This window comes from Lepisosteus platostomus, chromosome 10 (genome assembly GCF_059453375.1).
Source record: "Lepisosteus platostomus isolate fLepPlt1 chromosome 10, fLepPlt1.hap1, whole genome shotgun sequence".
NCBI classification, from domain to species: domain Eukaryota; kingdom Metazoa; phylum Chordata; class Actinopteri; order Semionotiformes; family Lepisosteidae; genus Lepisosteus; species Lepisosteus platostomus.
Genome location: NC_142620.1, coordinates 53,007,914 through 53,035,499, shown reverse-complemented (window position 1 = coordinate 53,035,499; position 27,586 = coordinate 53,007,914). Strand labels below are relative to the sequence as shown.

Here is a 27,586-nt window from a genome sequence, read left to right as displayed (position 1 = left end):
AATCAGCTCACCTTGCAGCAAATATTTTGGTTTCACGGTGCAGAGAGGGTGTCAATGCATCTGCAGGGCTGTGCACCTCCACAGGCAAGTTTCCTGTGTGTGTGGGTGTATCTTCATCGCCACCAGTCATCTCGCCACTGCAGAGCAGCAACAAGAGGAAGATTCTTGCACTACTGACCCTTCTAAAACAACAGGCCCCCCATTTTTCACCCCCGTTGTGTGCTAAGCGGATGAGCCACTGCAGGGCCTCAGGTTGCGGGGCTGTGCTTCAGGCCACCAAGGGCTGTGAGGGACTATTTCACACAAATCAGAATCACTTGCTCAGCCCTGTAAACAATACAAACAGAAAGGTGGAAAAACTCGAATACTAGCGAGACTTCCAGCACTCAGAAACATTCAGAATTTCAGACAGTAAATTAAATCTACCGTAGATCTATTCATGTCAAGCACAATTTTCAGAATTCTTCAAGCACTTCCTCCCCAACATGTGTAAACAATGCTTCTGCACAAAAGGATTCTTCATTCCCCCTGTGAATTTCCACTAAAGAATTCATAACCTGGGCTGAACTCCCATGAGCGTATTAGAATCCGTCTTTCCAACTCCGCTAATAACACATGCCATTGCTTTCAGTGCAAACAAGAGTTCAAAGGTTAAGTAGTTCATATCAAAAGGAGTCAGAGGTCAAGTGCATCTCAGCTCTTCAAAACAATCATGCCTCCTAAAAGAAAATTCCTGGGAGATACCCAATTTGGCCACGTTTTACCCTATTAGGAGACCCATCATTATTGTTACAAACCCACAGTGGAGACAGAGGCAATCTTTCTGTCTTCAACACTTAACGTCGTACATTTCTGACTTGTGACCTTTCCCCCCCCGTCACACGCCTTCAGTAGACCAAAAAGCCCAGCATCCAGACAGAAAGCCTCCCCTGTATTCAGCTTGGGTGTCCAATCAGTTAAACCCAAGAGGGACGTTATGCAGTGCGACATACATGACCGGAGAGGAAGGCATTCCTGCCATTTCAGAAGGTGATGATATGCTGGCCTGGGCTTTTAAAGGAATATAAACCAGAGCTCTTGGAATCTCACATCTCCTGTCAGGAATTCTGCAAAGACCATGACAGAAGGGTTTCTAGCTAGCAATAAAAAAAGGAACTGGAGCTTTCCTTAAATGTTAATATTCCCCCCCCTGCTGTTTCATTGAACAAACATGAACAGATCAGGAGAATTCTTGCCATATTAGGAGCGGCAGCCTGACACCTGATCTCTCTCCAAACCGGGGAAGGGCTTTGGTAACTGGCAACGCATGTGCAGAGTCACACTGGCTTCAGCTGCGAAGAAACCTGCTTTTCATCTCCCACTCCTGCCTCTCGAGACAGAGATGAATTAGTGGTTTGCAGAGGAAAAGAAGAAAAAAAAAAGTGTGGGTCATAATGTCAGGCAGGGTAATATTTCAGGATTTACACACACATCCTGCATTCCAGGATTTTGCATCTTTTTATTATTTTTTTTAAATCTCTAACTGGACTGTCAGTCATGATCATGCATCTCACTTCTCAGGAACTGTACCACGCAGTCATGCAGGAGGGGCTTGTGCTGGCCTTTAAAGCGAACACGCTGCACATTCCAAAGCACATTATCTTTTTTAATTTCCCGAGATACTGCGCGTGACACCAAAGTGTCATTTGTCTTATGCGGAGGTCATGGTTATCTGCATTTTAACCTTTAGATTGCTTGCCTATTTAACCCCACTTTAATGCTCCTGGAAAATAAGAGTGTGGAAAAAAGATACCAGAAGCACCAATCTTCAGCATGAGAGGCTTGTGTGCTGATGGAGCAGAGCAAGAAAAAAAAATGTACACAGGTTCTGAGAAAAAGGAAGCAGTCATTTTTAAACAAACGCATTATGGTTTCTTTTTATTTACAGTACCAATCCACGTGCCATCAACAGTGACAGGGTATTTACAATAAAGTGGGTGAAACAAGTCAGTAACTGCAACTCGTTTAAAACAAAAGCACAGGCTTGGGATCCAAACACCCACAAAGCCCGGCGCCGCCAGATCCACCTTTCAGAACCCAACATCTTGAACATTAACAATAGCGTGCAAGCCAAGTGCTCATGACGTATCGGAAAGGAAAATAAAATAAAATGACAAATGTGGTACAAACACTACCTTTATTGCCTGTGAAACTTCTGTCGGGAATCCCTCTCCCCTTAGCACCTGTTCCAGTGTTGGGGACCAGACTGACTCTGTGGCCCAGACTCGGGGCTCCCTGCGACTCCAGGGCGTGATCTGAGCAGGAGGAGACCTTGGCCGCCCCCGAGCTCTCCTGGGGAAAGGTAGGAAGGCTCAGGCGGTTACACCTCAGCAGAGCTAAGGGGGCTGTCAGTCAGCTGCCCTTTCCAATAAGAAATCAAGCTTCTCTCTGAAGAAGATGCTTGGATATCCCTCTGAGGAAATACAGTACGTCAGTCTCTTTTATGTTCAAACCAGTTCATAAAAACAAGGGAGCTTGTTAACACCATTACACCTAATACTATACGATATATAATGACCTTAAAAAATAGATATTTCTCACTATTTTTTGTTCAGCTCCAGGTGACAACCGATCTCCCCAAAATGGACCCTCCACAACAGGGGAACTGTGCTAATCTGACTTGTAGTTTCATTTACGGGACAAACACCCCTGTGGGAGGAGGCAGGAGCCCAAGTCACACCCTGCCCAGGACCTGCCGGGCGAAATAATTCACAAAGACGTTTGAAGAAAAGATCAAACCACTGGCAGCCTGCAAGAGACTTCTCCAAACAAAACAACGCAACCCCTTCCGAGCTCAATCTTCTGCAGCAGCTTCACAACTTGTTGCATACCAATTTGCACAAAGCAACAAAAAAAAGACATTACAAAACAACAACAACAACAAAAGTGCCAAGTGTTTTAATATTTGAGCCCCCCCTTCTCCCTCCCCAGTCCAAACAAGTTATAAGGGCTTCCTTAGCCATTGTGGTTAAGATGCATGCTTGAGTTTAAAAAAAAAAGGAATAAAATAAAAAGCATAAGCCTTCATGCCTTTCCTGCACAGCAGGCGATAAAAGGATGCCAGTGGCTGAGGCCACTGACATGTAGGGCTATCAGTGTGCACACGCTCTTGAGTCAGGCTGTGCTCGCTGCTCAGCAGGGACCAGGCCTTGTCCTCCCTGCACCACTCACAACACGGGCTGCGACAACAGCCGCTTATCAGCGCTTCCTCTTTCAGCCTGCAGTTCCAGTCCCAAGCCCGCCGCGTCTACTGCAATTACTGACTCGTGTCTCTGGGCTTCGTCGGCTAAATGCATCGCAAATCCCCCCCCTTGAACAGGTCGGCGCAGGGCCACCCGGGGGACGGTTTGTTTTTCCTTCACTCCTAAGCGTCCTGCTGTGATATGCAAATCAGCGGGAACAGGGGATTTTAGGAACGTCAGTCAGGGCCGGGGCCTGGAAAACAATTCCCATGAAGCGGGTTTGCTTTTGGTGACCCGTCATAAACTTCAAATTGGTCAATGAGTAGCAGCACAGCCCCCAGGTGACACGTACTAAGGGTATTTATATTAACTACGAGCTTGTGGGGGCAGGTGATGAAAACAAGGGGGAATTTGAAATTGTGAAGAGAAAAAGAAATACACCAACACTTCCTGACCCAGTGAATGCTTACTGGCCCTACAGTTGTTAAAATCTTTGATGACATAAGCAAAGCACAGAACAACACAACAGATCATACAATAGTGATATTATTCACTGTTTTTTACTCTGAGCCTCTGATGCCTCCCCCCATTCAACACTGCCACTGCCCCTACCCTAAAAAAAACAACAACCTTTCCATCTGGCTGAAGTAACTTCTGTACACACGGATCCCTAAAAACACCCCTGTGCCTCTTCCCTCCTATGTCCTGCTTAAAACCTCAGTCTTCCACTGGGATATTCTCACATTCTCACAATCCCAAGATCTCTCTCCGGGTCTCGCAGAGCGGACGCCAACAAACTCGCACTCGGCTTTTTAGATCCGCCAAAGAACGACATGGCCAACAAAGACAAATCTCACTGTCAGGCAGGCCGAGACAACAGCTGCAGGTAGCTACTGCACAACACGGGTCTTCTGCAGTCCTGGAGATCGCGCGCAAGAACGAGGACTCGAGGACGAGGACCCTGTACGACACCATCAACAAACTATCTTGAGGACCACTGGAGCTTCGCATGTTAGATGCCTGCAGAAAAAAAGTGTCAAGTCAATGACAACATTTCTGAATGACAGCAGGCGCTGCGCCACCACAGGACCCAGGACAGATCATTCCTTGCCAACTTGGTTCTGCTTTTTTCTTTTCGAGATGGTCTGGTTAGAAATCCCAAGCGCCAATTTCAACATTTTTAAAAATCTGCTTTTGTCTGCCAATATTTCGTGCAACGCAAAGCCAGTGCCCAAGACACGAGCTACGGGGACTTTTGAAGGAGCTTTCGAAACAGAATTGCAAACGCATTCCTGGTATTTTTTTTGGGGGGAGGGATGTCAAAGCGTGGGGGATTTCAGAAGCTTTTCATGTTCCAACAAAAACAAACCCAAAACATATCAGAAGAAACCAGACTGGTCTGTTTCTTGATTAGTCCACAGGATGACGGTACCTTTTGACAGCTGGAAACACCACAAATGTCATATAACAAGGTGTGGGGGAAGAAAAAACTAATGTCACAGTCAGAGGTCAGGAGGCTAGGACTGACGAGTCTCAGACGTGTAACATGTAAGTCAGAGGCAAAAATGTCACGACACAACTACAGGCTTAGTGCACTGAGTGCACATGAGTACCGCATGGTAAGAACTCCTGCATTTGGCAGGATCGATGTACTCTCATATTCAACAGGCACTTGAATGCAATCACACAGCAACGCAGCTCCACTGAAACAACACGGCTCTCAGCCAGATGCCGTCGATGCCACTCACAGGGAAGGCAGTGTAGGCGACGTACTGAGTATTTGACACAAAACTGCCAAGTATGCACGGACATAAGCAAATAAAACACCCTACAGCCTGAACAGACACCTTACAACCCAACTTCATCAAAGCACACCAGAAGACCCTAATGACCATGCGTTCCACATCCAGAACAAACTGCAGCTGTTATAGCACACCTTGTTATATATGCAAATACGAATAATAATATTAAGCAGCCTTTAGCTTCGGCTGCGGTGTTGACTTTCCCCGTTTTGAAAAAGCGGGAGACACACATGCATGTTTTTCAAGACAGCAAACACTTCTCGAGCTACTCGGACGTTTTCTGCAGAAGGAGGCTGCCGCGCGGCGGACCAGGCGACAGCTGTGCAGACGAACACTGACGACTTTTTAAGAATAGAAAAAATATAAATATCGCAAAGGTACGAGAGGGGTTTAAAAACAGGCAGAAGGGACGGAGGACGGAGAATTCGTCTAGGGATTAAAGAATAAAAAAGAGGGACCATCCGTGAGAAATGCAGAGATGGGGGGATGGGGGCGGTCTGTTCACTCCCGGTGGCGGCTGGGCGCGGCTAGCGAGGGCTCCGAGTCATCCATGGGCAGGACCAGCCGCGTGCCGCGGATCACCAGCTCGTGGTCCCCGAAGGCCAGCTCGCTGTCCAGCGCCTCGTCGGAGCCCGCGGAGCCCGCGGGGCCGGGGCGGTGCGCGGCGGCCGAGCCCGAGGAGTCGGTGGTGACGGTGGCGTCGCCGTACGTCAGGCTGATGTCGCTGTCGTTCAGGATCAGGTCCGAATCGTCGTCCTTCAGCTGCTCCCGGTTCTTCAGCGGAGGGAGAGACAAAAAAAACAACACTGAGCGCACCAGGTCGGAGAAGACAGCGGTGTCACAGGGCAAAAGCAACAGATCTTCCACAGTGCCCTGCAGCTAGAAGCGCCACACCGCCAAGATGAGCCCTTTCACCTGTGACCTGTGACCCGAGGGGGTTTGGGAGAAGGAGCAGTGTTATATGAAACATTTATTTCAGCTGAAAGGCAACACTCATAGAACAATGAAAACAATTAAAGTTTCAGTTTCAAGCGACCATCTTAGGACTCGAGCCCAAGAACTTTGTTCAAGGATGCTCTTGCATATCACACATTTCCCCCTCTGTCCGACCGCTTGTCCCCTCCGAACCGGTATCCACACCTCGGAGTCGGGCTTCGCACTTCAGAGCCAAGACGTCAGGACCGTGGGTGGAGTGATAAGTTTCAAACCCACAGGCCAGGAGAACATCAGCAAACACTCGAGAAGGCCCTACAGACCTCGACAAAAGCGCCTGCACGTGATTTATCAGCCGAGACGCGCAGATTTAAATATCCAAACAAAAATAGTGCTGATTATTGAAATAACTATAATTATTGAAACAGAGTTTGCACAACACAGTAGGCATCAAGGACAGGTGGTGTGAACTGCAACCTCTTCTTAAAAAAAATGATTAACTAGCTTTTGCAGACAACAGCCCTCTTGATAAACAAACAGCTAAATCCGTACACATGCTGCCCTTTAATCTGAGCTCCGAGACAGGATTATTCATTGATGCTCGCTAGATACCCCAGGAGCATGACCAGGGAAAGCCTATATGCTGTGTTTCCCTGTGTAGAAGTCGCCAGGTCCTTAGTACAACGCACTGAAACTGCTATTTTAATCAAAACCAGATTTCCTTTTAACACGGCCCAAAACGGTAAAACCTCTAAACATGGGCATGTGCGAAGAATTCCTTCCCTCTCCCCCCAGATGGAATCGGATTATTATTCCGCTCCAGTCCACGGCCCGCTGAAGGATACCCGCAGCTGCTCCTCGTTTCCAACCTCCTCCCGACTCTGGGAGCCTGACTCTAGCGCCCCTCCGAGAGGCCTGCACCACCACCGTGGGCCTGGCGAAGCCCTGCTCCATACGCAGGAGCACCGGACCGGTGACAAACGAGAGGACCCACTCCGACCTTCAGCCTCGTTAGACAGTTAGTCACTAATTAATCCGAGGATCTCATCCCACAGTTTCTTGAAAGATGCCAGGGCAGCAGCTTCAACAGCATAGCGGGGGCAGCTTGCTCCACCCTCCCACAACCCTCAGTGTAAAGAAGTGCCCCCCCCTCCGTCTTCAGTTGTAAATGCACTTCCAGGTCACGCCCTCTGGGTTATTTCTGGGTTCGCCGCGTCGGGGGCCCTGGGGGAGTTTGTGTACTTGTGTCGGATCCCTCTCGTTGGTCCTCCCCGTCCGAGGCGCAACAGGAACTCGGGGCACCTCTCACCTCATAAGCCTGGGGGCTAGTGAGACACCTGGCCAGGGGTCCGCAGCAGCCGGGCAGTGTGGCGGTGAGCGGGGGGCCGCTGTGCGTCAGGATGGGCTTCAGGTAGCTGGAGAGCAGCAGAGTCAAGGAGCTCAGCAGCACCACCTGCGTCAAGACCGGTCGCCTCTAGGCTTAACACAGCCAACACTTCCTGAACCGTACAAAACTAACTTAACAATAAACCAGGTGTTTCACAGCACACCGGGTTCAGGAAAGGAATATTTAGTTTATTTCCATGCCTGTGCAAGGTTTTTCTGCAGTTGGACATATAAAACTTAATTGCTTTCAGAAACTAAGCAATTACATACAGTACACAGCAGCAAGTCTACATATATAGCATTAGAAAGGTACCGATTTCATTTCTTCAACTAATCTACAAATCGGCGTGGGATGGATTCTGGAAAAGAAAGAGCTCAAAACACCTATTTTGTAAAGGCTGGTGCAATGGATCATCGCAGGGCTGCGACTTGTCCCCTGGTGATTGTCAGAGCAATCACACAGATAGACCTCTTGTTAGGTTTGCTGATGACACAGCCCTGGTCAGCTAAGCAGAGAACCCAGAATGTCATCCCAGGCCCATTCTAAGTCATATTCTTGAATGGAGCAATGAAACTCCTCATTGTTTGCAGGGAAAATGCAGCCCCTCTCCAACCTGTAATAAACAGGCAGACTGCAGAGGTTGTAGAAACCAGCGTCATAGAAATAATCGTTTCTCTCCTTCGCAATCGCACTCTTTAAATAATGTCAAATAGTTCTTTTATGTCCTGAAGTACTACGTGTCCTGAACTCTTTGTTAGTGATGGATGTTTCTGTTGTATAACCGTGTCCAACACTTCTGCAAAACAAATTTTCCCTTGGGGAGAATACATCTCGAACTGCAATCAGTTTTGTATGTACTACAGCATGTCCGTGATATAGACAAGTAGCACCAGCAGAGGGCAGCATTGCAAAGTTCTTACTTTTCCCAGAACGTTCAGATTAAGACTGGAGCTAAAGCACTACTCTTGATGTGCAGGTGCTCCCCCTACTGAGAAACCTTAGGCAAGCCAAAGCAAAACATGCTTTTTCAAAGGATACTTGTGGTCAAAATTGTACCAGTGCCTGAAGAGCCAGGCACTCTCCTGTTTGGTACTTCTCCGTTCTCCTCCATCTGTAACAGCCTGCTTTGGAAACACATGCACAACCCACAGGCATCAGTAATGCAGGACCAGTCAAATGATCAAATTTAGAAAGCACAGGTGTATCGGGAAACTTAAAATGGCCTTTTCACAAGATTCACACAGAATGATTTGTTTACTACAGGGATGATTTCAAGATAAAAGTCTTATGCATTATCAACCCATCAGCTTTTTACAGTTGCTGCCTCGAAACTCCAAGCCAAATGTTCTGTACTTACCAAGTTGTCTTGGTCCGAATCCACTCCAACTCTGTTGAGGTACAACAAACAGGAATTTGAGATCCATTCAAGCACAGAAGCTAAAATCAGACAGTAGCTAGACAGGCTACTGCACGAGTTAAGTGCATAGCTCATGACCATGAGAAAACATGCTCTTACTGAGAATGTTTTGTCATAAAATGTGTGAAAAAACACTTCTACACACTAGTAACAAACTACAAACTTACATTATTGCTGTTACACTGGCAGAGATTACCCGATTAATATGTCAATATTCTTTCAAAATCGGGGATGTCCAGTCCTGGTTCTGGGGGGTCAGTGTATTTTACCGCTCGGGTCTTAATGACCTAAACCAATTAAACAGCTCCTCTCAGCTGATCAGACTTCGGAAAATCCGCAGACACAAGGGGCCTCCAGAACCGGGATGGGCCACCCCTCCGTTTCCCCACACCGGCAGTGGGGTGCGCTCCCTGCTCACCGGATTCGCAGCCAGGACAGCATCTGCGTGGTGCCGCCCCCGCAGACCCAGACGGTGAAGAAGACGATGAGCAGCGTGGTGGAGAACATCATCCGACTGGCGTACGTGGCGGTGTCCCGGATCGAGAGGGCAAAGGTCATAGCTCCCCGCAGGCCTGGAGCGCCACAACACACATCACTCTGACAAACGTCACACTGCTCGGCCCAGACTCTCCAGCACCTTCTCACCATCAGGGCGGGCATCGGTTCGGTGATACGATTGTACCTCCGAAATATGTGGAAATAACTGTAGCCCAAAAATACACCCCCCACACTGTCCACTCGATCACACCCCCGGTGAAAGAGGAGGTGAGAGGGACCGTGAAGAAAGTCCCACAATGCCACTGAAATGGCTGCTGATGAGTTCAGTACATTACAAAAATCCAGAGCTGGAGGAGACACTGACCGCAAGAACGCATACAAAATCTCACACCTAACCGTTTTCTGCCACACTCAGAGACACACTGCGGGGGGAGGGGGACGGGGGGGTGGGCGGCCGTACCTGCAAACATCATCATGTGCTGGAAGTTGGAGCCAATCTTGTTCCTCCTGCCCAGGTTCAGCAGGAAGGAGAGGGGGTAGATGTTGGCAGCTCTCCCCAGGAAAACAGCCAGCTGGGGTGGGGTCGCTGCTAAGGAAAAGTCCCTGTGGAAGCTGGCAGCAGCCATATTACACTGACCGCATAGACATGTGCCAAATTATCAATGACTTATATAATCAGTCATGTCACCAGAGCAATTATTAGAATACAGCTCTAAAACACCATAAATCTGGGAGAAAGGATATTACATGTGCTATTTTTCTTCTTTCACCACAGAAGAAACAGTATTTGTAGGGTTTCCTCACATTATGTGCACGACAGAAGCAGGTCATGGCAAACATGCCTGCCTGTGGGTATGTGGCTCAGGATACAAAGGCTCCCACGATGAAGGTGGGGTTGAAGACGTGGTTCTGGAACGTGAAGAGTGTCAGGCCCATGTAGGAGAAGATGAAATTCTCAGCGAGGAAATTCAGGAGCTCAAACAACTAGGAATCCAAACACAACACGAACAAGTCAGTCCCCAACCCAGGGGAGAAACAGAAACGCAGGAATAGGCTTGACAGCTGCTTTTACACCAAGTCACAAGTGCACTTGTGAATCCGACGCCAATCCGGAGAGATCTGGGAACATGGGGACTGGGATCAGGAGGCAGGGGCTGGACGTCAGACAAACAGGGAACAGACTGGGGGGTGAAAGAAAACCGGACTGAACAATTAAAATCATTTTGACAACCCTGCGCAGTCCAATGCACCCGTCTACAAACCTAAGAGAAATACCCCCATGCTTCCTCGCTTGGGAGTTTGTCCAAACCCGACCTGCGCCCGTCACACTGAGGTGCACAGAGCCATACCTGCTTGGTCCTGTCCTGCGACTCGGGGGACAGGTTGTTGTAGGTGTAATGCGCCTGGGTGATTCCACAGAACAGCACAGCCACCACTCCTGCAGGAGAAGAGCGGAATGAGAGTGGTGCATTAAGTGCACACCAGCCTGGTACAACTGGGTAACATCCTGCCTGGGTGTCCTGCCCCCACCTCTATCTTGGATGCAACTCACTTACCCCACCCTTGCGGCTGAGGCAATCATTGCCAGCACATTCCCTGGCAGAATTCCAGTCCAAATCATCTCTGTACGGGGCAGAAGGGGCCTATATGCCCGCATGAACATCACCCCAGCTTTAAAATATATATTTTTTAATTTTGCAGAAGTCTTTCTAGAAAAGGGGATGCCCACGTGCCCTTTTCTGATAAAATAACCTTCCCTCGGAAACGTGTTTTGCTTCCAACACAGTCTCACTATCTCACATCCTCAGTTTAAGCTTGTTTGGGGGATTAGGAATTCTGTTGCAAGGACAGGGCGGAGCAGGGCAGGGCAGGACAGCAGGCTGTGTGGCTGCTGCGGGCAGGCAGGACCCCTGCGCCCCCTGCTGGTTACCTGTGAAGCCACACGCCTCGGCCAGCAGGAAGGTGCTCCAGGACATGAGGAAGAAGAGTGCCGTCTCCAGCAGCTGGAAGTCGCGCAGCTTGGTGAACTTGGTGACGTGGGGGCAAGGGGAGAGAGTCAAGGGAAAAAAAAAAAGGGAGTGCTGTAGAAGAGGGCGATGGCAGTCCATCGCTGGAACAGCGGTCACTGCTGCAAATCAGTCAGACCCCAGCCCTCCAACCCTCTGGAGCTGGACAGGCCTACAGGGGTCCCGATACCGAAGACCAGCTTGTGAAAGGACACTGAAGTGTGTTTAGCTGCTTCCTCTGCCCTAGAGACACACCGAAGCCCAACGTCCAACAACGAATGAACTACCAAGCTATTGTAAGACTGCACAGCAACATTATCACCGTTTTGCCCAATCTCTCTCGGCATGTGAGCAAGGCTGCGCCTGGTCACTCCTGGAACGCAATGACTCTCAACGACACGCCAGACTGCTGCTGGAATCGACGGTGGAGGAGCAGAATTTCCAGTGCAGTTCCCTAGTCTGGCGGTCTGGGACACTGCACTTCAGGAGATGCCATTTGTCGAGTGAGACGTGACACCAGGGCCCTAGCTAGTGGGTGATTAATCCCATGGCACGGTTCATGAGATCTGGGTCTAATCTGACTTCCTTAAGTTCCTCTACTTAAATTTTCCAAGCTTTTCTCACTTCTCTGCTTGACCCCTGCTCTGTAGTAGAGCTCCTGGTTCATAATCTATGGATCCATGGATTCAACAGATCCATGTGGATCCAATCTACAGGATGGTTCCGTTACTCGGTTCTCCTCCCCACTGATAGCCGGCGTGTGTGACGAGTGGACTGGTGCAACTTGGCTGCCGTTGCATCATCCAGGTGGTGGAGGGGAGGTCCCACTGCCTGCACTTTGAGTGGAGTGTCCAGGAAAGCGCTTTAGAAGTGTAAGGAATTATTTATATTATTTACATAATGGCTGCTCTGTGTCACCCTGGTGGGAGCTGTGGTGGATGAGGTACTTCCGCTCCTACAGTATATGTAAAACATTTTGAGGTCCTTTAGGGTGCAAAGTGCTATACAAATGCAAGTGATTATCAATTACATAGTAAAACAAAGCTTTGGCACACCTATAGGATCATTATAGATGAAGTGTGATCTGCAGGACTGGCTCCATTGCAGGGAACACAAGGAGCAGCACAATGCTGTATAACAGGAAGGAGCAGGAAACTACAATTCCCTCCTCTGACCAGCAAGGCTGCAGCTGAGCCTATTTGCTTAATAAATGACAAAAATGGAGAAGAAAAAAAATAAGTGAAAACGTCAATTTTTAGTTGCCAATATGCAAATGTCTTTTGCAATGCATTTCCATTGTAAATGCTTCAGCCTTAATAGATCTTCCTCAGAACTACACATCATGACAAAGCATGATTTCGAGACCAGAAGTAATAATGGCTGTGCATTCTCTCCAGGCCTGCTCTTTAATGTAAATACATAATTCTGAAAGCAGCTAAACATTTGTGACTGCTTGCAGATGTGTATTTCTGAAGTATGCTGAAGACCCGTGTGTGTGTATCTGCTTCAGTGTGGTCTTACTGTCGTCTCCGAAGAATAAAAAGCAACTGATTTAGTTGAATTTCCCCAACGTTCTCCTGACAGTAGTACAAATCACATGTCTGTTGCACCATGCACATGAAGAACGGTTAAAAAAAAAAAAGGACACACAACATGCATCAGAAATCAGTGAAGGATATCAAGGCAGTCACCACTCCTGTTGCTGCTCCCAAGGCAAAAGACCCGCTGAAGACTCCCAGGAAAACCCCGAAGGACTTCAACATGGCTGTGACCTCGAAGGTGTGACTGTTATCTCCAGCAGGCTGGTAAGCCACGATGGACCTGAAACCCCAGGGAGACGGCTGTAAGTCTTCTCCATCAACCACGAGGATTGCAAGCAAGAGCAAGATACTGTATTTGCCGCTGTGTCACCAAAGACTCTGGTATAATCATCTGAAAAAAACGCTCGAGTACTGTAGCACGCACACTCTGCGCCCAGTCTGTGTGCCATTGGTTTCAAGCAAGATTTAAAGATGTGAAGACATCAATGATTGCAGGAATGGTTGCACAAAGGTGATACGTTTTATACTTTTCATCTTTTTTTGCAGGTGATTACAGCCAGATATCTTAACATGGACTTCGATCCATCACCATTCAGACGATTAAAACAGAGGCGGTCTGAAGTTAACAACGTCAAGGAACACGTCACTCCAGGCAGAAACCGCAGAGAAAACATGAACTAGAAGGAAATGCGAAAAGGGAGAATGCAAGACAGCAGTACCCTAGCACACTCTGTACCAGGCACTGCAATATTTAATTAAGATAATGGTGCATTCCTTTAAACGGCATTTGAAAGAGAGCAAAATACAGAAAGACAAAACGTCTCTCTTAGAAATGCATCTGTTCCCCAGTGAATTTAAAGAGAAAAAACGTCTGTTTTCATACACGCCGGTTCAAACTGTACCCCCCCCCCCAATGTTTTTGAGGGCCTCCTGGGAGGCTCAACCAGTAAAGGCGGTCGCCTGAGTGCAGGCTGAGCTGTATGATCATGGGTTCGAGCCTGGGTCCTCTCACTGTGACTCAGCAACACAGCTTGCGGTCTCCCACAGGAACACACCTCCTCGCCAATCGGCACTGAGCCCCCATGTACAAGGTTGGGCTGCCTGTTATGCATTAGAAGACAACGGGCTTGAATGTGGGCGTGTCAGTGGCGCCTACACATCCTCACTCTCCCGTGTGCGGCTGCAGGGTCCATTCATGCCCCTACATGCATGAGAGCCATGCCGCGAATCTCCTGTGAATCTGGCAATTCCAAATTGGATGGTATAAAGATATGTAGGATTCTAAAATGAATTATGTGCCCACTTATCTTTGCTACATTAGCTGGATCACATAATGAGATCCAATTTGAAACGGACTGGCCTGAAAATTCTGGGACGTCGGTTTTCACTGTGCATAGTTCACACAGGAGCCAATATCTTACCACTCACCTGTCCAACATAAAGATACGGACTACAATAGAAGAAAGCTGAAGACAAGAACAAGCCATTCATCCCATCAGAGCTTATCATTTACACTAAGTGATGTGGCTATAAGCTACAGAGGTGCAGCTATGCAGGGGCTGGGCAACTAGTGCCTGCTTATCTAGGGGTAAAGCCGCTATCTGGGACTCACAACACATGGGATGACAAGCTCTTTAGTGACAACGCATTTAAGAACCATTGATCTCAGTCCTGCAAGCCTCCAAGCCTTCTGGGAAGAGACAGTGGAATAATAAAAAGCCTGCACTGTAAAAAATAAAGTTAAAACCTAAACTGCCTAGACAGTAGGTACAAAGCACAGTACCTCAAAGCTTTGTCTCTGACTGTTAACAATAAACAAACTCCATTACAGAAAAAAACAGCCTAATTTCGGTTTTTATTCCTATTCGGAAAGACACTATGTAGTGGTAGGTTAGTAATCTTGCAAAATCCCTTCATACCTCAAACACATGAATCTATTGTATGAATCTACCCATAAGAAAAGATCCAATTAGCAAATATCTTTCTTGTATTTTCTGATGTTGACAAAAAGGGCAGCAAACCAAGCCCAGGAAAACTGAGTTATAATTCCTGAGTGTGTGCAGCCACTGTCAGAAAGAGTGCAATTCCAGTAAGAGACACCAGCCTGCACTCAGACACCGCTGGTTGGGAGAAAGGAGTACATGTCATGACAGAAACAGACAGGCCTTGGAAAAGTGTGGAGTAAATGCTTGCAGGCCTGCACAAGCAAATCAGGAAACTAATCAGTGGAAAATTTAACAGAGCACACAGGGGGTCTATTCCAATCACACTAAATGCACAAGGAGCAAATTACCAGGAAAAAAAATAGGGATTTGTCTTCTTCCCCAAACTGCATAACTAGCAGAGACTGTATCCTGCACTGGGCACAAAGCTACCCAGCAGACTCCTCTTGCAAAACAGCTTCCCTGCCTGTGCTCCTCCTTCCTGCTCACATCACCCACAGGGACGCTTGCTTATCGTTGCAAAGCTACACATCGTCCTCCTGCAAGGACAGCTAGACTTTCATGTAGCCTCGCATGCAATCAGCCCGTTTTATGCAAAAAAACCCATAAAGGTTAGAGAGACCTAGAACCTCAAACACTAACATGAGCAAAATCTGTTGCAAATCAGTACCTGATGTTAACTTAGGCAAGCACGTTCCGGAGTACTGCTAATCAGGATCAACTGATCTAGACCTCCATCTTCAGGCTTCCCACAGTCCCCTCACTGGATAAAGTCCCAGGAGTCTTCCGTTTCAGCAGCTTTTCATAACAGTGTCGTCAACAAGCTGTGCACCCCACTGATCCCTGCCTCATTCCCCGCCTGTTTACATGACCATTCTGCAGGACTGTAGATTTAGCTCATCGGTGTAAATATGAGCAGCTTTCACCACCCATCTCGGTACACAGAAACCTGGGGTGTATCTCAGTTATTCAGGCGATATTCCCCCCCCGTTTTCTAGGACTGTTCCGGGACATTTTTTCCTTCCAAGGTCTAGCAAGAAGGATGAGTAACTTTTATAGCGCTTCCTATTTCCAGATCTCGCGAGAACCCGGGGCCGTCGCGACTGACTCCATCAGAGCTGTGGCCGCACAAAGCACGGCTCACTGGTAATTTGCTCCCCGTGTTGTCCTGGCACTCCAGGGTTACGTGGCCTCTGGTCTGCTCTGAAGCAGCACCCATTGGGAGACATCCCCCGTGCGTTCGACACGCCTTGACCCCACTCCAGCGCCGAGGCTGCGGCCTGCTTCCCCAGCCCCTCGCGGGCCCTGCGTTTCCCGTAATAAATAAGAATTCTGCAAGCAAACAACGGTCAGGTCAGGGGTTAGTTATTCTTTACACCCACAGCACAAGCACACTCATCAGCAGCCTTTAGCCCACTCTGTTATCAACATCAGGCGGGCAGGCCGCTTCCGTTACCAGCTCTTCAGGGCAGTGCCCCGGAGCAGCTCCCAACCTTAAGGCTGGCACAGAACATGCGATTTGCAACCCCCGCCCCTCCCGCCTCAGGTACCCAGCCGCACAGACAAGACAGCCGCCCGGGCGCCGGACTCACGAGGAGAGGACGATGGCCACGGCGTCGTTGAGGACGCTCTCGCCGAAGAGCAGCGCGTACAGATCCACGTCCACCTGCAGCTCGTGGAAGATGGCCAGCACAGTCACTGTGGAGGGGGGGGGCAGCCCGAAGGAGAGGGGAGAGAAACACTTGGTCAAGCCCTGCTGCCAGCGCCAGACCCCGCCACGTCAGAGACCTGCGATTGGCCGCCACGGATCACGCCGACGCTCTTCCCAGTACCGGAGATCTGCACGCCCCCACCTCCTGTTTGCAGTTTGTCGGGCAGAGCCGTAACACACACACAACAACGCATTCTCCAAGAGCTTCTCTGAAAGCATTAGCAACAGTCGGAGCCCGACTGCACGCGGCACGCCAGCCCAGCGACACGCCTCCTGACACAGACCTGACGGAGCGCAGGAGCACGAGGACTCGGGTACGAGCCTGCACTGGGTGGTGTGAGAACTAACCGCGTGCCGGGCTGCTTGTACTCGCAAACAAACCAGAGCGATGATTCCAACGGCTTCTTCTCAGTTGCAACCCTTCGTATACTGTAAGGTTTCACTGCCCTGATGATCACAAACCCAGGAAAGACATTAAACAACACGACAGCGGAGACCAACCCGGGGCGAAGGGGGTACCTGGGTCAGTGGCAGAGACGATGGCCCCGAAAAAGAGACAGTCTGTGAAGAAGAAGTCTCCTCCCAGCTGTCCGACCTTCTTCATGAGCATCACACATCCATACATTATCATCCTGTTAAAGAATGCGGGCAACAGGAAAGGACCGAAGAGAGAAGGAATTAAAACTCACTGACCAGCCCAACTCTCCTAGCAGAAGAAAACATGTCACAGTTCAGATATTGAAGACACACACACACACACACACACACACACACACACACACACACTTCAGAGGCCATAACGACCTACTCAATCTCTGCTCACCCTATGACAAAACAGGATATGACAGTCCCAATAAAGGCATAAGCCAGGACAGACCCCAGGTTTCTGAAGAAGTGTCTCTGAAACAGAAAACAGAAGATAAAATGGTTGAATGAATTTTACTTCTCCGACAGCAACGAGCAGAAACTACTGCTTAAGCCTCATATGATCTGCAGGACACTCCAGTTATACAATCACAAACTTCTGGGGGGGGTCAAATCTCATCACTCATCTCGCATAGCTCCTAGTCGTGTTTTGGCAATTGCTTTTTCGTTCGTTCCCGTTTCCTTTTGGTTTGACGACAGCGGAGTCGCCGGGTTCCATCCCTGAAGGCCCCCCGCTCTCCTCTGCTCTGTGATGCAGGACTGTCCTTCACTTCCCCTCTGAAAGAAGCCCTGTAAGTCCTACTGGAACTGCAAAAGCAAATTTTGTGACCGAAACGACTTTCCCCATTCTTTCCCCAGAAGATAAGACTCGCCCTTTTCTGCGCGGACTCAAAACCTACTCACCCTTTTCAGACTGTACCCTGCGTGAAAGATTATAGGTGGCAGCAGAATGTTGAAGAACACCTCAGGGTCAAAGGTCACCTGGAGAGAAGTTAAAAAAAAAGAGTCACAAGGACACAGGAATCCACTCTCCCGGGTATCATATAAAATGTAGGGAAGAAAAAAAACCCACACAGAAAAATCAAACTGATGCGACAAACAGGCCTTTAACTTTTACAAGGGCGTGAGATTTTTCAATTATTTTGCACCTTTTTTACATGGGCAGGCAAAACGTAGGCTTTTTCAGTGGAAACAAGAACTAGATTTGAATATAACCCAGCCAGGAATACAGGATGTTTTTCAGGTATGGCACAACCCAATACAGCTCGTAAAAGTGATTTCTAATGCCAATGCAAATAGCAAGCCTCAACGGAAGCCGGTGGGCCGACAGCAAGCGGATATGTAAATTATCTGCCACAAGAAAGCCTGTTTGTTGTTCCTTACAACGAGGTAACTAGAACGTCATGCAAAGTGCCACTTGGCAGGAATGCATGTTGCACGATCCCGATGCCCGTCAAGGCAGGAGGACAACCTTCCCCAGCTGGAAACCAGTTTGGGGGGGAAAAACCGGGCGCCCCGAAGTCCACGTGCTGTGCCCCAGCAGAACCCAGCTCTGCTCGAGCAGCAGCAAGAAGGACAGTAAGCCTGCGTTTCCACGACTCAAACCACAACGCCACCCTCTCGCCAGCGTCAAACTCCAAACGCATCACCCCATGGTGGTCTTTCATTCGCCGGGGGCTTCTCTCAAGTCCACCCAGAGGAAAACCTCCACAGACCCCGGTGGGTGGAATTCACGAGTTGGATCAAACTGGTGTTTAATCCGGGCCTTGGTCTTGCGGTTCTCACCAGCAGTGCAGCTGCAGGGAAACCTGATACACCCAGCTCGTTCCAGGATGTGTAAGTGTACATAGTGTGTTTGATTCACACTACAAGCCATTCACTACTGCATAATGGAGTTACAACATTTGAATTTCATAACTCACTCAACCTGTGCCCCTGAGGTATTGTTACAGTCAGAGTGAATTAGGAAGAAGCACTGAGGGGAACTGTGTAAATTTCCATGGCAGAACTAGCAAATGTCATTTAGATTAGAAGTAAAAGTCATATTAAATAAACAAAAGAGATCTGAATACAACGTAATTATTTCATACACTAGACTTTAACAATTAGTGCAACATTCTGAAATGTACTAAGCACACTTGTGTGCAAAAATCTCCTACGATTGCAAATGCCAACACATAAAAAGAGGATTTAATTGCACTTGTCCATATGGCAATAAACTGAACTGAATGAGCCCCATGCAAGTGTCCACACAAACACCCATAGTCTTTAAACCTGGAACACCTGCTGCTGCTAAATGCTCTGTGCAGAGGTCTGGAGTTCCTCTGTCGGGTGTATGTCACACACGTAAAGTTGGCAGGAACGTATTTAATTCTTCAAGGACTTTGCGCCTTGTCAGTGCTAACTGAAGCCTTGACACTGTACACAGCTAACTGTACGACAGGCAGACGGGACAGAGATTTCTTCGAAGGGCATGAATGAGTCTTGCGACAACAGGGTGCGTTTTTACCCACGCATGTTTATCTGCGTTAACAAAAAAACGGAAAATGATTGAGTTTCCTTAAAAATCCTAATCCACATGCCTTAACACGATGTCAAAGGCAACCCCACAGAGTGCTTACAGAGTTTCCAGAAGGAAGGCCCGTCTGGGTGACTTCATGATGGAAACGCAGGGACGTATACAAAGTCTCACCAGGTGTCCCGAGGGGCCTGCACATAGCCTGCAACTTCTGAATACTTCTGAAGACGTGCTTTCTAACTAGCGCCAGAACAACAGGGGATGCAGCTGGGAGTGTCTTGTAATAACTGTCTAAAAAAAAAAAAATCAAGGGGAACAAGAGAAGTCATGCAGGGTATGTACCCGAGCTAAATTTGGACCTGAAACATTTTTTAAAGTTCCTTTTGCAACTTTAATTTGCTATGGGCTTGGGGACCAAGCTCTGCGTGACCTCAGGTAGGACAGATGATGCCACAAGAGGCCCAGAGAAGCGAGCGCAGGTGAGAGAGCCTGAAGTGTGGCCGGTTAAAGCAGGCTTGTCTTCCCCCAGCCGCGGGTCAGGGGTCGGGGGTCAGGGGTCACAGGGCGGGGCGCAGTCCACCTTACCTTTCGGAGCATCTCATTGTCCTGCACGTTGCTGACCTCGTTGGCGTTGATCTCGCCCTTCAGCGTGTACTCGTAGAACTTCCCGCTCACGTTGACCAGCAGGGTGGCTGGGCTGGCGTTTACATGGCAGCTCAGAGTCATGTTGTTGATGTCTCTGGGCACATGAATCCCGTACCTCAGCACCACGCCCACCAGCAGACCTGCGGACACGGACACACAGTCAGGGTGCCGCCCATCTCCCTGCCCTCGTCCTGGGGTCCCCTCAAACACCCCAGGTTTCTCCAAGGTCTGGAACCTGACATACCTGGCAGTATGGCAGAAGAAGCCTTTTAAGAAGCTAAGGCCAAGGTAAGTCATAAAGCAATGACCACAGGCTTTTAAACTTGATTATGAAGCAATTTAAGGGTGACTAAACCTTTAGTCCTGGCCTTATATGAGGGGTTACAAAGTCAAATCATTGTAGTGCTATCATCTCAGCCTAGGGTGTCACAGGGACCACAAGTTGTTCAGGCAAAAAGACATTTCACCAAGGCATGGTTGCTTAAGCAAAACCCCTGTACTCTGATAGCGCTCCATTGCTAAACCATGCAAATACCCGCTAATCACCGGAGTTCATGCCATTTCGCCACACCTTCTTAACATTTTGTAAGGGCAATATGATTACCAGTTATTAATGTGTTAATTCAACTACCGATACCGTCTCAGCAAATAAGCCGCATACCACTAAATATAAAAATAGGACCGACACATTCTGCCACCTTCCTCTGCCCGCTGCCGGAAACAAAACTTCCCCGGTGTTTGAGCTGCTCAGCACGGAGGACGAGACAGTAGTTCTCCTTCACGGAAGAGGTTTGTGAAGACTGCTGCCCGGAATGAGGCTAAACCAGACTCTCCTGCGAAACTGAACACGGCAAGGCGATCTTCAGTAATTGCTTTTTTGTGTCTCCACGGAGATGGTGCAAAGACAATACTTCTCTAGAACAGTTTTGCAACACGTATTCAGCTCAGTGAATACACAAAAAAAGCGTTTCGCTTGGTTTCTGCTTGGGAAGGAAATTGATTAACCTGGGCAGTCATGGGAAACCCAACTTGAAAACTGAGAAGGTAGCTGGGTATGAGCGCTGAGCAGCATCCTAATGCGTAAAAACGAACATATCTCACCTTATCCTCGGACAGTGACGCTATTTTCAAGCGTTACGTGTTACAGGGAAATTCTAAAACATTTAGCAGCCTTGCTTAATCCCCCAACATCGCGTCTTGACTCGAGAAGAAAACCTTCCAGTGCGGTTCTTTGCGTAAATAGAAAATAAAATACCAAGTTTTCCAGTCCCCATCCATCCAACCGTCTGGAAAATTCCCCTTTTCTACGCAAGGGGTTTATTATTAACTGTTCTGGCTTCGTATTGTGCTCAATCACAGCGCTGATGTTGTTAGCGTCTGAAAAAATAACGAGTGCATTTTGGCAGTGCATAGCCCCCAGATACAAATGTACAACAGGAGTAGGTGGTAGCTGTAGCAACAACGTTATCAGGCTCAACATTCGTACAGGGACCAGAGACATTAAACTCACACAAGAAGGCCCTGACCTGTCGGTAAACACGCTACAAATGGCACAGCATAACAACGGGCACAGTTGTACCGCACATGACTGCTACTACAAGCAATACAGAGACGCGAGTTCTCGCTAGTTCCCCATAAATCCGACATCACGGCGCCGCAGTTTCGGTCGCTCGGGAAGGATCCTCACCGTAAATCATAGCCAGCCCAGTTTCGTGCAAGAACCTGAACCGGCGGTGTTTGAAAAGCCAGATGGTCAGGATGGTGAGGGTGAGCAACATGATGAAAATCAGCAGGTTGGCACTGTCCTGCCTGTGGCTCTCCTCTGCCTGTTTCTCCGTGACAATGTTCTCCATGCCGGCGTCTTCGGCCCGGCTCAGGCAGAGGGAAACCAGCAGGCTCGCCATCACGGACAGGGCCAGGCGTCCGGAGACCCCCGCGGCCGCCGGCTGCTGAGTTTTGAAGCCCATGGCTGTGCTGACGGCGCCCCCTGATGCGTGCTGTCGTCTCTCCGCCGCCTGCCGGGGTCGGGGCTGGTCGGGGCTGGTCCTGCTCGGCTCCCTCACTCCTCCCAGCTGGCCCGGGGAAGCTCGTCATGTGACCCAGCGCTGCAAAGCGGAGCTCAGACTCGCAACTTCATGTGTGTGAGAGAGTGAGAGAGAATTACTTGTGCTCATCATACTAACTGGATAAGAGAATTTCCACGTTTTTTCCCCCCGCAGACTGGACGACCATTTATTCTGTAAGCCCCTCTCAATAAGAACCAATTGAATATTTTTTCCATTGTAATTATAATTATAAAACAATTATAAAATTATAAAACAACTGTTGATCGTAAGCTTCTGCTTTACAGTATGTAAGGATGTGTTGGCCGCCAGGCGCACCAGAAGGGACTTGGGCAGATTGTGCTAGTTATTAGTAGATATTTCACATTGTAAAAGAACAATGTTTTGTTGCAGGTGTCTCCCGACCCTGATACTAAAAACCCTCGTGTGAAGCAACAAGATTTAGAATAATGAAGACCTTAGCGCAGATAGCACGACCGTGCTATTATTTTTCTACGCGTTTGGTTTTCGAAGGAAAATGACCCCCCCCCCCCAAAAGTAAACAAAGAAGAAGACCCGAAACGTTTATTAACTGTTCAACAACTCGTTTAAATCAGCACACAAAAACATTAAAGCAATTCGTCACTGTACAGAATTTTGAATTATTTTTACATGGGACCGTGATTGTGGAATATGCAAAAACACGTTGTGTAAACTTTTGGGGCATTAATGGTTTTGTGAATATTTTAGATCCTATTGGTAGTCAGGTTCGATCTAAAAATATAGTATTTTGGATAATATAACCGGATTGTCGCGTAATCTGATGAATTGGAATTATCTAGTGAAAAATCAGGTTTCCCCGTTGGGTTTGCAAATCAAATATTATAGATCAAATATTCGCACTAATTAGATGCTGTCATTATCCCGACGCTTCTAATTTATTTTTGTGAGATTCCTGTTTCTAAACTATATTTTATTAAATGTTTCCATTTTACACGAGAAGCCGTATTGTATATTACGTTTTGAAATCAGAGTTACATTGAATTTTAGCCTCATTCGTCCGGACCCAAGCGCCTATCGAGACGTCATCATTACGCGCCATGTACTTCCGCCCAGCCATCTGTGCCTACGACATTTTATCGCGCTACATTGACAGCTCTCTCCCTGTTACTCCCTGGATGAAGATGGCTTCGTCTGTTTGGAAAGGTCTTGTCGGAATCGGACTTTTCGCTTTAGCGCATGCAGCTTTCTCGGCGGCTCAGCGTAAGTTACATCATATTAGAAAAGCACACTGACGTGTTTATGTTGAGGGTCTCTTGCGGCAGTGCTTTGTTTTTTTTTTTTAGTTTTGGACATCATTTAACAGCAAAGAGAGACAGGCCCCATCTGCGTCGAATAGCGCTCTCCCTTCTCCTTTTAAATTAGATGACACCAAACATTACAGGGTACCTCAACATATTTTATGGAAAACATCTGAATTTTGAAGTTTAACATCTTCACTTTGGTGTGCTGGGACTCGTGATGATTTTAAAAGCTTTTTATTTACTGCTAGAATATGAAATCATGTAAATGTGGTATTTACCGGTAATTATATTCAGCGCAGCCGTTGCGCTGCTTCTATTGGTGTTGACATTAATGTAAAGAAATGTGAATTTGAAACTGTTGTATTTTGTTACTTCAAATCGCTGTTGGCAGTAGAGAATATCGATAATAGTAACAGCCCGACACTGGTTGGGTGGCGTGGTGCCGAGAGTAATTTTCCAAAATAGTCATTTATTTTTATTGTAAAAAAGTCAAGGCAGAGTAGCTCATCCAATGCATAACATCACCAGTTAGAAGCACCAAAGTGTGTATACGCAGATGTAAGGCACAAAACCGGTTTGTTGAAACTGCTTAGTTTCATGGAAATCAGATGTGCCCAGTGGGATAGTGAAATATCCTATTAGTGTTAATAGTTGGCTAGATACTGCTGTAAATTTGCTTAATGAAAGTAATCAATACCTCTGATCCTCAAGTGATGCAAAACGTATCCCGAGGCGCGTACCAGCACCCTATTTCACTGTGCAAAGAGTTAGCGCACTGGGGCTGTGATTGTTCAATGTGCGTTGTTTTCCAGATCGATCTTACATGCGACTGACGGAGAAGGAGAATGAAACTCTCCCTGGTGACGTAAGTGTGTGATGTGCTCACACGCCGTGCCGGCATTGCGGATTGTGTACACAATTACATCGTCTGATGTAAACCATTCTCAGGCTTGTTCTTTGTTTCCTCTGCATTTACAGATAGTTCTTCAAACGTTGCTGGCCTTCGTAGTGACCTGTTATGGCATTGTGCACATTGCTGGGGAGTTTAAAGACATGGACGCCACATCGGAGCTAAAGAACAAGTAGGTTTTGTTCGCCATCAGGAAGGGCCTAGATGATAGAATTTACATGCACTGCACTGCTAAGCCAGCCCCTCTAGCCCAACTCCACCTATTTTACGTCACAAACTCTGAAACCGTATTGATTACATATATGATTCATGTAAATGACAAGTCCTAAATCTAAAAGGGTTCCTGGGGCCTGTGAGTCGCTTATGTCAGTAAAATGTAAAATGAAAAAAAGCACATTGCTGTTGTTCAGTGCCATATTCATAGCAGAAGCCTGAAATCAAGGGATAGTCACGGATACATTTATTGTTTAACATTCTGATCTGCACAGAATGATTGCTGATGTCAGCTCCCTTTTATGCTACAAGCTAGGTATACAGGCTGGTTTGAATGCACACAATTCACTTTTAATCTTAATTATGAATACAAACACTGAAATACAGTATTGTGCTGTATTTCATTGTATCCACTGTGCCCCTAGGAGCCAGTATTAACCTCCCTGTTCTTGCCTGCTTTCCCAGGACATTCGACACGTTGCGGAACCATCCCTCCTTCTATCTCTTCAACCATCGTGGCAGAGTGCTCTTCCGCTCCCCGGAGCAGAACGCCTCGCTTCCCAGCCAGCAGGCCCTGCCCTCCAACCCCCTGCGGCTTCGGAAGCTGGAGCCATCACACCACTGAGCCTCTGGGTGTTCTCCTGGCCATGTGAAAATGGAAACTGCTCATGGACGTGAAGGGGGGGGGGGGGAGGGAATGAAACGTAAGAAAAAGAGAAACATCTCGATACATGTGCTGTGCCGATTTTACATCCCAGTCCGACAAGCGGTTAAAATGTTGTATTGGACGGTGCCAGCTGCCCTCCTATAGGGGTGTCGTGCTTGTAAATAAAGGTCTGGTGGCTTAAGGTTGTAAAAGGACCTCAATCCCTTCCTTCCTTCCCAGCTGTAAAGTGAATGGGTTATTCGGGATATGACATGAATCCCTTTATTATTCCCACCAACCGATAACACTGCCTTCTCAATATGTCGTTTCCAAAGCTTCAGCTTTGAAATGTTTTATCTGTGCAACTGTGTTTCTTTTTTTTTCTCCCCCCACACTCGGCAGAACAAATGCAATGTGAAGTTTCTGGATGGAAACTGTAAACCCGATTGTTTTTCCACAGATGGTATTTAATTGTTAATCTTCTGGGTTTTAGAATGCAGAAGTTAGTCTTATGATGTAAAACTGTTATTGGAAATCCTTAACGAAAGTAGGCAAGTAAGGCAATTGTAATTAGATTGCAGCAATGTGTTTTTTTTTCTCATTTCAGTTGTAAAAAGTAAGAAAAACAGTGTGTTGGGGATACGTTTTTTCATTTTATGTAAATATGCATAATTTTTAAATAAAGTAGTCGGTTTTCATTTTTTATTGACTCAAAACTAAAGGAATGTTACCTAACCCAGCTTTTATTCATGACTTCCAATCATTATACTTGTGGTCAACCATATTCTCAGCAGAACCATTGAAACTTCAGATTCATCTGAGCCTGCTATACATTTTTAATAAACAAATAAAGTCAATATGTGAAATTTCTGATTGTCATTTTTAGACTATGGAGGTCAAAATTCAGTACTCTTTGCACAGGTTAACATTGCTGTATTTGTTGTAATTTGTGTCTTGTACTGTATGCATCATGTAACACGCTATCTTCGTAAGGCCACATTTAAGCAGTACATGTAGTAATAATAATTCCTCACACTTTTATATAGAGCTTTACAGGTAATGGGGACTCTCCTCCTCCACCACCAGCTGGATGATGCAGTAGCAGCCAGAGTGCACCAGTACACTCACCACACACAAGCTCTCAGGAGGTGAAGAGAGTGATGAAGATGGGGATTATTAGGAGGCCATGATTGGTAAATGCCATTGGGAAATTTGGCCAGGACAACGGGGTAACACCCCTACTCTTTTCGAGAAACACCATGGGATTTTTAATGGCCAGAGTGAGTCAGGATCTTTCGTCTCATGCAAAAGATGGCGCCTTCTCACAGCACAGTATCACTGCAGGTGAGTGGCCCCTATTGGCCCCACTAATATCTCTTCCAGCAGTAGCCTTAGTTTTTCCCACAAGTCTCCCATCCAGGTAGTGACCAGGCTCACACCTGCTGAGCTTCAGTGGGCTGCCAGTTGTGAGCTGGGTGATATGGCTGTTCCCAGTTTTGACTGTATGAAGCAGTGCATGTCCCTAGTGTTGTGGAGTCATTTAAATGCTGCATGACCTCTAGTACCAAGTACCATTCAGCAGGTGCTTCCTTTTGTAGAAGCTGTACGTGTTAAGGCAATCTCTTTAAAGCTTTCTTTTCTTGTAGTCCTGGTCCTGGGAACTCACACATCTGCTGGTTTTCATTGCAGCTGAGCTCTGTACTTAATTCTTAATTGAACAAACAATTTGCTTGGATGGGCACTTTGTAATTTCCTTTTCTGCTCAACGATTGGAGATTTTAAGTTGTTTAAGAAATGCGTTGGTTAAAAGGTAACCTCCTGCATGTTGAGGGACTGACGGAGTCCAAATTAAAGATTTTAAGATTATTTAATGGGGTGTTGACATGCAACAAAAACCAGCAGATGTGTAGGTACCAGGATCGGGATTGGGATTGGGAATGCCTGGAATGGATTTACTCTGCAGCCATCAAGACATGTTTGTTGATTTCATAGTCTTCTCAATGGTAATATCTGGGATTTGAGTTCAAATCTTTGAATTAGAGGACGTCTCTTGTTCCAAGTTAGGATGGGGGGGATCTGAATGATTGTCACTTGTCACTTGCGGTGCGGTGGCTCTGTGGCTCAGGATCTGCGCCTGTGGCTGGAAGGTTGCCGGTTCTAATCTTGCGGCCGACAGAGGAATCCTACTCCGTTGGGCCCCCGAGCAAGACCCTTAACCCCAACTGCTCCAGGGGCGCCGTATAAAATGTCTGACCCTGCGCTCTGACCCCCAGCTTCTCTCCCTGTCTGTGTGTCTCATGGAGAGCAAGCTGGGGTATGCAAAATTCCTAATACAAGAACTTGTATATGGCCAATAAAGTGATCTTATCTTATCTTTACATGTGGCTTTGAGATGCTAGTGTTTAAAGAGGAGAAGGTGTATG

The 27,586-nt window shown here is 47.4% G+C and overlaps 2 protein-coding genes across 3 annotated transcripts; one reads left to right on the top strand and one right to left on the bottom strand.

Annotated features, from left to right (window-relative positions):
- Positions 1–1,888: 1,888 nt before the first annotated feature.
- LOC148654029 (sodium/hydrogen exchanger 6-like) lies at positions 1,889–22,184 on the bottom strand. 2 transcript variants are annotated; one of them, XM_088597210.1, is made up of 16 exons: positions 21,736–22,184; positions 19,989–20,188; positions 17,789–17,866; positions 17,283–17,359; positions 16,979–17,091; positions 16,341–16,446; positions 12,939–13,085; positions 11,189–11,289; positions 10,608–10,696; positions 10,129–10,242; positions 9,719–9,830; positions 9,179–9,332; positions 8,701–8,731; positions 8,382–8,467; positions 7,266–7,371; positions 1,889–5,797 (listed from the first exon to the last, which is right to left on the bottom strand). In XM_088597210.1, exons 1-16 carry the CDS (start codon positions 22,013–22,015, stop codon positions 5,525–5,527), a joined length of 2,067 nt encoding a protein of 688 aa, XP_088453336.1. In that variant the 5' UTR covers positions 22,016–22,184; the 3' UTR covers positions 1,889–5,524. The 2 variants fall into 2 exon arrangements, with proteins under 2 accessions (XP_088453336.1, XP_088453337.1); XM_088597211.1 differs by having other exon boundaries at positions 8,382–8,464.
- Positions 22,185–23,175: 991 nt separating this feature from the next.
- Positions 23,176–26,029, top strand: mmgt1 (membrane magnesium transporter 1). The gene is made up of 4 exons (XM_088597216.1): positions 23,176–23,353; positions 24,207–24,259; positions 24,373–24,476; positions 24,983–26,029. Exons 1-4 carry the CDS (start codon positions 23,191–23,193, stop codon positions 25,140–25,142), a joined length of 480 nt encoding a protein of 159 aa, XP_088453342.1. The 5' UTR covers positions 23,176–23,190; the 3' UTR covers positions 25,143–26,029.
- The last annotated feature ends 1,557 nt before the right edge of the window (positions 26,030–27,586 follow it).

What these genes read in the sequence shown, in the direction of transcription:
- LOC148654029 (XM_088597210.1), bottom strand. Translation starts at nt 22,015, where the DNA reads ATGGGCTTCAAAACTCAGCAGCCGGCGGCCGCGGGGGTCTCCGGACGC. An exon ending in CAGGGTACAGTCTGAAAAGG is followed by an intron (nt 17,360 to 17,788) that starts GTGAGTAGGTTT and finishes TTTCTGTTTCAG; the next exon opens with AGACACTTCTTCAGAAACCT. An exon ending in CGTCTCTGCCACTGACCCAG is followed by an intron (nt 16,447 to 16,978) that starts GTACCCCCTTCG and finishes CCCCCTCCACAG; the next exon opens with TGACTGTGCTGGCCATCTTC.
- mmgt1 (XM_088597216.1), top strand. Translation starts at nt 23,191, where the DNA reads ATGTACTTCCGCCCAGCCATCTGTGCCTACGACATTTTATCGCGCTAC. An exon ending in AGCTTTCTCGGCGGCTCAGC is followed by an intron (nt 23,354 to 24,206) that starts GTAAGTTACATC and finishes GTTGTTTTCCAG; the next exon opens with ATCGATCTTACATGCGACTG. An exon ending in ACATCGGAGCTAAAGAACAA is followed by an intron (nt 24,477 to 24,982) that starts GTAGGTTTTGTT and finishes CTGCTTTCCCAG; the next exon opens with GACATTCGACACGTTGCGGA.